Raw genomic sequence first — 12,396 nt, forward strand, 5'->3', positions numbered from 1 at the left:
TTGTTCAGAGAACACAGAGAGAAATGTCTTAGTGAAGAAAGGTCACAGGGATACAAGCACCAAAGCCTGTATTTATCACTGCAGATATCCTGATCTCCAGCTCAATGCTTTATTATTTATAGTCAGGGATAATGGGACAAAATGGAGGCCTTTTAAAAGACTTAGAGACGAATATCGATTTCCCTTAACTAGCTACTCCGGGCATCGACCATGAATGTTAATATAAAATACTGTTACACAGAATAAACCAACGTGTGCGTTGACCCTCTGGCAAAACAAAAGGTGATGGCTGGAAAGTTTAGAATTAATCTTAACCTCTGGTGCAGCTCTGGGCAACCTTCCAAACCATTGTTCTTTAGCCTGCCACGCCATTACAGAAAGGGGAAAGACCATATGCAAATCAGGCTTTGCCCCACCCCAAAAGTGACAGTCCACCCCAAACTGCTGGGTCACATCGCTTCTGCACGAGACCACAAGCATCACCAGACATGTTTTCAGCCTCGTTGGGTGTCCTTAGTGAGGAAGTTTGGGTCTCTTTGGGATCCTTTGCCCATCTCACCATAAAAAGTTCTTTAAATATGCTCTACCCTCAGCTAACACACTATCCAGATGTGTTGGTACAATTTGTTTTTAGATCTTTACTCTGATTAGTGTCACTGCATTCATCATGATCTCCTGAACTCCTCCTTACCTTTCAAATTCTATACATTTTGAAACAAAAGCTAACAAAAGTGTGAGTGCTATTTAACCGTGCAAGGACCGAAATTTCAGATCGTTCTCACATTTCTGAATATCTTCCTCCGTTGTTCATCCATTACCCCTATAATGTCATAGGCATTAGCCCAGTATGTCTTTCCCTCAGCCTCAGACTTCTTTAATTCTATTTTCCTTGCCTCACTGTACAGTGTTATGTTATCTTGCTTTTGTATAGCGCCTACTGCCTTAGTTCATGACGTCAAAGCGCTTTTGCAAGGAGGCAAAGGAGGAGTGTGATAGAACATTCTGTAGTAGTAGGGAGGAGCAACATTCCTGATTGCACCAAAACACACCAAGTGGGGGTGAACATGGGACAAAACTATGAAGAGCAGCTTGAGCCTGTAACCAATTATGAAAAATAACCATGAGGTCAATGGCTAAATGGCCCGATGCCATATGATGTGGGTCCCTCTACTACACTGAAAACCCATAAACGGGAGCTGTTGCAAAACTGGCAAATTCGCCTTTCTCTCCTGCAACCCCTAGCACATGCTGTTAGGGGACCCTATGGAATAAGTAGAAGGGCTTTGTTGTCTGCGTTCTCTTGGGCATGGCTTCAACATGCCCCATCTCACCATGCAGTGAGTGTATTCCAGACATGCTCCCTCCAGCTTTCTCTCCTTTCGCCGCTGCGCCCCATAGAATACAGTTGAGTCCCGCGACAAATTCGATCCAATTGTACACATAGCTCTTCCACCTTTTGCTTCTCATATTTGCTTCTCATATCTACTATCTCATATCATTTAGCCATTGACCTCATGGTTATTTTTCATAATTGGTTACAGGCTCAAGCTGCTCTTCATAGTTTTGTCCCATGTTCACCCCCACTTGCTGTGTTTTGGTGCAATCAGGACAGTCAGATGCCGCCTGTTCACAATATTCAAATGCACCTGCAACAGGAGAAGTTGTGTAGTATAAATAATCTGTGAGATGTAACTACTTTGTAATATGTGAGCTAGGGAGGAAGGAGATGGCCCGGATGATGGCTCAGGAGCAACGTGCTTGTCTTGGAAGCAAGTCAACATTCAACACCATGGGTTCGAAACCTAGTCCGGCGCTTAGAGGCTGAACTCCAGCATGAAACGCGATATAAAGGGGCAATTCCTTTAAAAGGATTCATTATATATCCTTCTGCTCCACCCTATGCGCTCTCCTTCGTGAGCTTTTAGCATGTGGTTCAATGCCAAAGTCGGGGGGTGCCTCCAAAGCCCCAGTCCAATTCTGTACATTCACTCATCACCAAAGACGCTGCACCACGTTTCCAGAAGCCCCCAGGATGCCCAACCCCAGGCAACTGTGCAATGAGCGGTATATCCGGGGATGGAGAGCACAACAGGGCATATGTGTTCCAGATGTGCAGGAGTTTAGGCTGTGTTGTGGGCTACAACGCCACTCCAGAATTCACTTTTTTCTATTTGCTCTCTGAGGCCCAGATTCTCAATTTTTTTGGGCACACATTCAGTTGCCCTTCATCACCCACTTTGCGCATTTGCACAAATATGGGGGACTTTCTGCGCATTTCAATGCGCAACCCGAATTCAAAAATGTAATGTGCTAGAAATGCACAGAAACGAAACACATTCCCTTGCGCCTGCTTGCAACAGGAGATGCTGATTGCACAATACATGATAGGGTTATTACTGACATTGCTATGTATTTTTCTTTTTGCTGCTGTCACACTTGCGTTTCAATCCCTCAAGCAGGGATAGAAATGCGTTTATTTTTTGTTCACAATTCACAGTGGCAGGCTGGTTAATGTGACAGGCCCTCACTATGAAATGCGCTGCGGATACTTATATATGTATGGGGGCTGGAAAGCACTTCTGGAAAGCGCAGGTCACCTTTGAGAATGAGGTGACTTGCTCATTCTTAAACTACTTCAAATTAAAAAAGCGCATCCTGTGCAAATATTTTATTTGCAGCGGTTTTTTGAGAATCCAGCCCTAAACCTTAAGCTTTGATTTTGCTATCTGTGTTGACCAGCGAGCAATCGGCTACCCTTATTGCATTTCATTTATGTTCTATCGAATTCTTTCTTTATGATCCAGCTTTTTCTTTCTCTTAGAAGATTTTGTGTTGTCAGGTGACTGCCACTTTTACTTCTATCGGGGCCTATTTTCCCAAGGGGACTTTATCACTCGCTCTGTTTTGTCTATGATTCTGTGGGGAGAATACTGATATTTTCGTGGAAGAAGAGGGCTGCCCCCAGCCAGGGGTGGACAGGGAACCAAAAGTGGCCTTGGAAATGTTTTTCAAAGTAGTCCCATATTACAATGTACGAAAAGGTTCAAACACCCCAAATTAGAGTTTTTTCGGTTCACCCACAAGAACATTTGAAAAAGATGGGACCTTATGGTGAAATTTAAGGCACAGCAGGGATCCAAACGTGGCTAAACAAAACTAAGAACTAAAATCTAGCATTTGTTAAGAGTGAGGAAGAGCATACTGGAAGCTTTATAAGAAATTCTTTACTTTAAGGGGATGTGGGCGGTGAGGAAAGATGGAAAGATGACAGGGTGGGAGACATGCGTAAGAGGGTAAAAGGATAACAAAATCAGGGTACCCACATAAGGAGACCCACCGAAAACTCACTAGGGTTCCGTGTAGACCAGTCCACTACTGCCCCTAGCAGCCGACCCACGTGAGCGGAGGTGCCACATGCTATTCTAGTCACAGATGGCATGGAAGGGTGGGCTTCAAAACCGTTTATCTCAAATCACATATATCCTTGTTCACACAACTGCAACCCTCTGTTAATAGGGGGTCCTGCTTTTAGAGTCTGCTGGTCAGATGATGGGATAGGAATGTTGCCTGTTGCATGCTGCAGTCAGCCTGGTGGGTGTTCTGCAGCTCTGCTTTCTCATGTCATCCCTTATATACAAGGCACAATAATCTGCGAAAGAGTAAAATAAGAAGCACTTAGCCAGAGTGTTCGCGACTCAACGCAGAAATGTATTCCATTACCGCCCAAAGTGCTCAGTAGCTTGACATTCACTGTATTACCCATGATGACCATAGCTGAAGTCATTTGTGGAGGATTAGCAAGTGATACTCCTTATAAGCACCTGGGGCGGGGGACACAAACAATCAGGTTGCGTGGATCATGGGCTGAATCTACCGATCCAAGACAGCATTCCAAGCAACTTGATGGCTGCTTCCCTGCCCCGTCATCTTCCCCCACCCTCCAATCCCTTCTTATTTTCAATCACCCCCGATCCCCACTTGCCTGATTACTGCGGCGGCGTCACCTGCCATCGCCTCTGCTGCTTCCGCTCCGTTGTCCCTGCTGGCTGCCATGGAAATGGAAGAGGGGCTTCAGACAGAGCCCTGCCTTCCTGATCTAGGGCGGCCATCTTTGGTGAGCATTTTGTTTCAATGAACCCAGACGCCGGAAGCCGTCCCATTCATTGAAACCAAATACTTTGCTCTTAGCACCCGGGGTTTCCGGATTGAACACTTGGGGTGCTAATAGCCATAACCACCCATTCCACGGGCTGAAACGGGTGGTAACGGCACCGGGACCCTCGTTAAAGGCCCTTGTGGAACTGGGGCCCCGGGCCGTTTTCACCCGTTCCAGACCGTGGAACGGGTGGTTATGGCTAAAGAGAAGCCAACAGTATATAATTGTTAATGAATGAGTTTAGAGGTATTCATGATTGGTAAATGTCATTTGAATGAGTTGACCCTAGGAGAACATGTCGCAGCGCTTCTTGACCTATGTAGCCCTTCCAAACTTCTACCCATAGACCAGTCCCTTTTCACTGCTGGTGTGCTGACTAAATAATCCGTTGTTTGAAACATAACATTGGCGCCTGTCTTGCATCGATTGCGCATGCTCATAGGAATGAAAGACAGACTGGGCAGCCAAGAGTAGAGTGCGCGGCTTTGAAAGGAGTATTGCTGAGGTCTGCTTGTGGAGGCAATGAGATGCACGGTGGTTCTGAAATGACAATCTGCACCAAAATACTTTCTGTTTTTGACTTTTGTAAATCCCACATTTCGGGTAACATGGCAAATTGTGTGGGGTGCAGCGTGGTGCAATATGACAGCATTGTGTAATTGCTTGCACATACAGGAGCGCTCTCATGTGCATGTGGTCTTCTCCCCATCCACATGCGGGGGTCCCCATTGCCGTGGCACATTTACCATCATGGAACGTGCCAGGCTGACTACACAGCTAAGATCTGCACAGATAGTGATTTACCCATTGGGTGGTCTGCCTCCCCAGCAAGCATCTTTGGCAAAGCTCAATGAGGGCTTCATAGTCACCTTGGTGGAGGAGTAGGTGGTCTGCTGGCATAAATGCCAAAATAGACCAGTGTTGCTCTTTGCACGTACCTCCTGACCAGAAAAGGTAGTTACAGCAGGACCACCACTCCTTATAGTTTATAATGGTTTTTGTGCTACACCAGCTCACTTTACTAGGTCATATAAGACACGACTGGGTGGTAAAGGGGAGGAATTATGAGTTTGATGGGTGAATTATAACATTGAAACGCACATCTTTTGAGAAATGTCACTTCTGTATTTTATCATAGTTTATGTACAATTTTCAAATACAGGGGGGTCGAGCTCCAGGCCTCAAGGGCCGCAAAAACATGCTGGGTTTGAGGCTAGCCTTCAACAATGTTCATGAGATGAATTTGCATACACGGATTCTGAATGCTTCCAAATTTGACTCATGAGTATTTATGAGGAATATCCTGAAAAGCTGACAGTGTGTGCCTGATCTGCTTGAACTGAGTTCAGTGGGAGTGAGTTCCTCCACTATGTTCCAAGTGCCCTCCAGGTGTGGCCAAACCGCTAGGACAGCCAAATGCGAGACCAATCAAGGAGGGACTGGATGGATGATCAAATGGCCCTGCTTGGGGTGCAAGGGATGAGGTGGAATTGGACATGACTGCCTTTTGGAGTGTCTTTTTAAAGACTTGTCACCCCAAATTTGCTTCTAACAATTGAGAGAGAAGGTTGGCAGAAGGTACACCTCACAAATAAATGAAAAAGCACAGGTCTGTTTGTTTCTATAAAACCCAGAAATGCAGAAGGCTTTTCACTCGTGCTCTTGGCACGTGCCCATAAAATGTCAATGAAAATACAGAATCGAAATGGAATCCTGGACCAGATCTATGGTTACAGAGGTTCCTCATCTGGAAGGGGATACTGTGTCTTTTCTTTGGTCTGACAGTGACAGAGTATTGAGCTGGAAGGTGGCTTGTGCTCGCCCAAGTAATAACTTATCTTTCTCCTACTAGCTTACAAGGTGAACATAATTTCCAGTGTCGAAGATGGTAGTTTCATCAAATATACAGCGGTCCTCGAGGAGATCTTCAAGAAAGGTAGACCTCTTTATGTCTTTATGTAAGTCCGGTGGGTTGAATCTCTCGCCCTGTCGTGCCGCCATATGAAACATTTTATTTCGCCATACGAAACATTTTATTTGGAGAAAAAAAAGATAATATAGCCTTATAGAATGAGGGAGGTATGGCTCATCTCAGACCATATGTCCCTTGATGTCTATGAAGCTATTAGCACGTGGTGGTGGTAGTAATACATGTTTTGGAGTTTTGTTGGTGAAGTAAACAAATATTACTTTATAAGTGAATAAATAGACACACTGAGTAAATTAAATCTGATTTTATTTTGTAATATTTCAATAACATGGATGTTTTATAAGATAAGCATTTTAATTGCAACTTGTTTGAACTGGAACAGGTTTAACATGAGCACGCATTAGGTGTAATGTAAAAGCAAAGGGTTTCCCTGTAGGAATTTGAAAACATTTTCCAATATTTTAGCTTTCTCTCTCTTGTGCTGAATAGCATGTTGCAGCCAAAAAAGGTCCTTTCCGGTGTGTTTTGTGGAATATATTCTTGCCTTGAAATTGTGTTTTTGTTCCCCTGTCTGCTTCTGAAAACAGAATGTTCAGAATGCAGTCAATACCAGTGATTGACTGCACTCTTTCTGATTGGCTGAGAGGAGGTCAATAACCATCTCCATGGCCAATATTCCATAAATTGCTGTTCAAAGCCTTGCATAAGACTGAATTCGTCCTGCATCCCCATCCACAGGTGAAGCACTCTTGAAAATCAATAGCGAAGTGAAATTTCTCAAGAAGAAGAGTTGCACAGATTTAGTCCTTCATCAAGGAAAGCAGTACCTGATCATGGGCAAAGAAGGCTTTCAGATACAAGTCAGTTTCACCTTCCAGTAAGTATTGCTGCTGCATGATGCAGATCCGGCGAGGTGGGACCTATTCAAGTGAAAAAGAACCGCAGTGTTATTTTGATCAGAATTTAGATTTAAATTGCAGTGTTTCTCATACTTAATTTATCTTCCTTTGGTCTTCTAAAGCTCTAGCTTTTTGGACCTAGATACTTTCTTTTGTTCCCTTCCATTTTGGGGGCTTCAGAGCTCTTCCTACCCTCGTGTGGTTTCGCTGACCTCCAGCTTTTGTTCTTTCCTTGCATTTTCTCTCCTGCTGCTTATTCCTTTTTCTTTTTACACTTCTACCAGGGTTTATCTCATCGCCTGCCACTCATGGTGCTAAGTCATGTGGCCTCATTATGACCCTGCCAGTCCGGAAATAACAGTGGTGGTAAATCCACCACCACCGTTCTTTCCGGACCAGCTGATTAAGAGTCCTGCAGGCGGGAGGTGTCACTCCCGCCAGGTCAGACCTAGCGGGTTTAACACCACCAGCCTGCAGGCAGACATGGAAACACCGGCTCTGTCATAGATGGAGCCGGTGTTTCCATGGTACCCCTCCCCATGGAGTCCTATGGGACTCCATAGGGATGGGGATTTACCGATTTCCGCCTCCAGAATTACCGGGTCGCCCGGGTTGTAATGCCCCGTTGATTCCGGCAATCAGAGAGGCGGAATTGTAATACGAGTCCGTTGGTAACCTGCCGGAATTTCCGGCATGGTTACCGCTGGACTCATAATGAGGCCCCCTGTTCGGCATTCCAAAATGTGTATTGATGCAATGTGGTGCAGTGCTGCTGCGGTTTCCTGTTACTTTTTTTGACTGCCAATATACGCTCCACTTTAAAGAGTCAATATATATGTTAGTTGGTTTCCAGTGAAGGACTTTTTTTTACTGATAACCTTGGATTTTACTATTTGCAGCAGAATCCAATGATTTCAGCAATCGCTTTTCTGTTTGTTTTCTCGTCAGTTCAAAAGGTTCAAAAGTTACCCAACGTAATATGATAGAATGTATTTTGTTTGTAATTGGCAGCCTGTCCAGCTTCCAAAAAGAAACAGAATTTGGAAATCAATCATTCACTGGTTTCATGAGTCACGAAAGTGGTACAAGTATCTCTGAGTCAATAGGAGAAGTGCTGTTTTGGTGCCCCACCACACATGCCAACATGACCCATTCCAGTCAGCAGATTTTAGGCCAATCCCAGTTTTAATTTAGCGTTCTGGGACTTGTAGTCCCTGACATACCCATTAGAAATCCTGGACCACGAGTCCCAGAATGTATCCCCTCCAAATGCATATCCATTCTCTATAATGCCATCACTTCCTTCGTGACTCCTGAGTTGACCAGCCTAAAGGCCAAGTGGGAAATAGATGTAGTGGAGATCGACCCTGAGGAATGGGTCCGGGTACTAATGCACCCATGGGAAACCGCCATTTCCTCGAGACTCAGACTGGTGCAACTTAAAATACTGCATAGAGTGTATTATCCTAGAACTGCTCTGTTTGGGTGGGGAAAGCAACGAACCAGAATTGTCTCAGATGTGGGGATGAAGAGGTGACCTTCTTTCACATTCTGTGGTCCTGTCCCCGGATCCGAACTTTCTGGGAGGCCTGCTGTCGGGAACTGGCCCGGATACTCTCCAAAACTATAGATATGGACCCGAAGGTCCTAATCCTGGGAGCACCGGGGGAGCACAAATTGAATAAATGGGAAGAACTGCTATTGCATACGGCGGCCGCCCTAATCAAGCGCAATATTGCACAAAAGTGGGGAGCCCCGGACTCTCCGACACTGGAGCAATGGGCATTGGACATGGACACATGTGCTATGATTGAAAGAAGGATCTATAACGCAAGAGGCTGTCCCAACAAAGCCTCCAAAATATGGGCGGCATGGGAGGAGGGAGGGCCCTGAAGTATATGGACTCGGGGGGATAGTACCCTGAACACTTATAAGGTGAACTGTGATCGTACTCCACGAAAATGGTGATGCAAGACAAATTACTACTGTAAGACGGGCCGGGTCGGCCCCATTGGATGTAACTGCCTCGTCTCTTTCTTGTTCCTCCCTTTTTGGTTTTTGCTGTTTTGTTTATGTTGTAATCAAATGATAATAAAAATGTTTTATAAAAAAAAAAAAACAGGGACAGTACTATCATTTCCCAAATGGGATTGAGTATGTTGGCACGCATGCCCTACTCCTTTACAATACGGCTTGGTTGGATGTTGTATGGGTCAAAACGTGACCCCAGCTTCCAAAATTGCGTTATTGTGGCGCCATTCCTGAAATTCAGGAATGAAAATTAGGAACAGTAGCTAATGAGTGCTGAACGCTAGTCTTTATAGGTTCAACATCATAACTGTGATGACATAGCAACAGACATAAAAATAAACAATGTTTTCTCACTGGCACACACACTAATGGGGCAAGGAACAACTCCAACCATGTTGTTGGTTGTTGTTGAAATTCGAGCTCAGTCATTTATATTAGTTTGCAATAGTCATATAATGCCCCAATTACTTACCAGTAATCTTCATAACTCCTAATCTTACTCTATCTCATCACAGTATTTACCGGCTCCATCCGCATAATACTTTTTTCAGAGGTATAACACCTCCTACTTACCTGCAAACCTCAGTTAACAATTTCCCAAGCAGGACCATAGCACCAACCACAGCCATGGCAGGAGAGGAGAGTTGGTAGGACTGTGATGAGGAATAGTAGAACTAGGAGGAATAAAGATTACCAGTAAGTAATTGTGGGTTTACCTCCATGTCCCCCTTCTTTATCCCGGCACTTACCTTTGAGGCGTACTCAAGCAGAAGTATGTGGAAAGGTCGCAATGAGACACATCATTACAACCAAAATGTTGCTTCATCACATCACTCCTTTATTACCACATCTAACCGTGCCAGAGGAAAGTACACCAACCCCAAATGACCCATACCTGAGGTTATCCACATTCAGTCTATAATGCCGAGTAAACATGTTCTGATCAGCTCAAGTGGCTGCCCTACAGTTAGGGGAGTGTTCCTAAAGTCCTACTGGCAGTAAGACTTCAGTAAGCTATCCAGTGGTTTGTAGATCCCCAACTCTTAGTAACAGTCTGTACTAGCTCAGGACCTTGGTAGAGTGGCAGAGGAGTCAGGCTTATCCTAAGAAGCATATGTGAGCTGTAGGTAAGTACACTGAATCATAGCTAGACAGGCACAACAAAGAAACACTTACACATATATTTATATAAAAAGTATATATTTATAATATTTACACCAGAATCACTTTAAATACTTCAGACGTTTACGTTAGAACAGGAATACTTGATAATACACTTCAAAGGGCACTTTCACTTTTGTGTTTGTTCACAGTTACATTTGTAGCAATGTTAGAAAGAGAAAATACAATGAGCCTCATTACGAGGTCAGCGGTAATCCGCCAGAGCGACCGGCGGGTTGCTGCCAAACTCGTAACACTGTTTCCGGCTCCTAGCTTACCAGTGCTACCGAGACATCACGAGTCCCTTCCGGAACTGGAAGCTAGGTGCCGAAAATGTTAGTCCCCATTCCCGTGGAGACCCATAGGGCTACATAGGAATGGGTTCACGGAAGCACCAGCACCATTACTAACGGTGCTGATGCTTCTGTGAAGAGTCTGCCTACCGGTGCCACTGCGCCCGGCAGGGTCAGACCTGTTGGGCGCAGCAACCCAGGCAGGCAGACTCAAAGTGTGGCAGTCCGGAAACAAGGGTGCCGGTGAGCTTACAGCACCCTTGTTTTCCGGACCGCCACATTCAAAATGAGGCCCAATGTTATTGTATTATCGGTTATTGTGCACTCATGCGTTTTCAATGGTTTATACGGTAATACATTTACTCTGCAAACACATATAGTAAAGTCACTGAAAGGGAGGAAAATGGTTAGTTAGTTGTGAGAAGCCAGAGGGTGTCTCACACGCTAGTCCCTGGGGATCTCTCTCTCAGGTGGCCAGGACCAGAGCACGGCCATCACCTTTCGACCTTTCGATCCACACCCTGGTGGGACGACCGGTGCAGAAGGATCACCTGGGTGGGGGGTCTTCGGGGAGTGGGAATGAGGCAGACGATGGTGAGATGCAGTCTTTCCTGCCTTTTTTGTTCATCTAATATTTTTTGGGATTCTCCAAGGTCCCAAATCCCCACTCACCTTTTTACACAAACACTGGGCTGAGGAAGAGGGTGACTGAGATTGACAAGACTAACTCTCATACATCGTACTGGACAGGCACTTGATTTTAAGTGCATACACCTGATACCAATTAGCTCTCCTCACACGGATAAAAGGCAATACTTAGAGACACACTCTGAGTAAGGCGGAACATGAGTACGAGGATGACTTTCGGGGGAAGGCAACCCTACTGGAGCAGAGCGATGGACCAAGGGACGAGAGCAGCCGGTCGGAAACCCCAGGAGTTCCCCACTGGAGGTCATTGCCTCCGACAGGCTGCAAAAGACACGTGGAGAAGGCCAGAGCCCACATCAGAAGGCTGTATTGTGTATCAAGGACACCAGTGACCCTCCCGTGTGAATGGCAGAGTTGGGGAGGCGAGGCCAAGCCTGTGCTACTAACCTTGACTTGTGAATTGGAAATCGTAAAACCAAAAAAGAAATGCACGCAGCTGGTGAATTGGCAAGGGACCTGAGAGACCGGTGTATGTTACAGAAAGTCTGAAGTAGCAATGTTATATCGCAAGTGAAGGCTGCACGTGTGTGGATGAGACGCAAAGAAAGCTAGACCTGTAAATGAACTTTAAGGTAAGGACAGCTGTGAAATCGGTAATACTGAGTAACAGAGTGGTCTGGTGAAAGGAAGTAGCCCTCTCAAAAGTCTCCATGAAAGGTCCATTGTTTAGAATGATAAAGCGAATAAAATGCAAAAGCAAAGTAAGCAAATTTCACTCCTAGAGAAGGGGAGAGTGAAAGTTGAACCTTGAACTTTGAGTCGAAGTGGTCCTGCGGAGGACTGTAAAGTAAGTCACGCACATTAGAAAGTCTTTGACATTCCGAAAGTGGTATGAGCCAGGCTGAGGGAGACCCTGTTAGGGAGAATTCTCTGTTAAGGCTAATTCCCCAAACCTAGTGAGTCCCCCAGCAGCTTTGCTGGATTTTTGTTTTTTTTTTTTTTCTCCTGCTAAGAGTGAGACTCTTTTTCTCACACTCTTAGACATGATTTGAGGTGTTCCTTTGACTTTGTATGTGTTTTATGGGCTATGGGGTCCTTTACCCCATAGGGCTTCATGTGTTTTTGGTATGTGGGTTGCACAGCACCCTGCGTGCAGTAACCCAGGGGTGTCGTAGCGACCCCCAAACATAGACTCCATACCCTGGGACTGACTACTGTCTCCCAGGGCATGTAAAGTCACCATTGGCTTTACTAGTCTTAAATTGTGAACAGAACCAG

The 12,396-nt window shown here is 45.2% G+C and overlaps 1 protein-coding gene across 2 annotated transcripts in view; it reads left to right on the forward strand.

The window, feature by feature from the left end:
• C5 (complement C5) overlaps positions 1-12,396 on the forward strand; it is a 478,994-nt gene that overhangs the window by 428,567 nt on the left and 38,031 nt on the right. For both annotated transcript variants that reach the window (XM_069609527.1, XM_069609526.1), the window contains exons 39-40: positions 6,009-6,092; positions 6,825-6,963. In XM_069609527.1, the coding sequence (XP_069465628.1) occupies positions 6,009-6,092; positions 6,825-6,963 (223 nt within the window). The remainder of the gene's footprint in view (positions 1-6,008; positions 6,093-6,824; positions 6,964-12,396) is intronic.

This window comes from Ambystoma mexicanum, chromosome 8, assembly GCF_040938575.1.
Source record: "Ambystoma mexicanum isolate Mex_15411 chromosome 8, UKY_AmexF1_1, whole genome shotgun sequence".
Lineage (NCBI taxonomy): Eukaryota > Metazoa > Chordata > Amphibia > Caudata > Ambystomatidae > Ambystoma > Ambystoma mexicanum.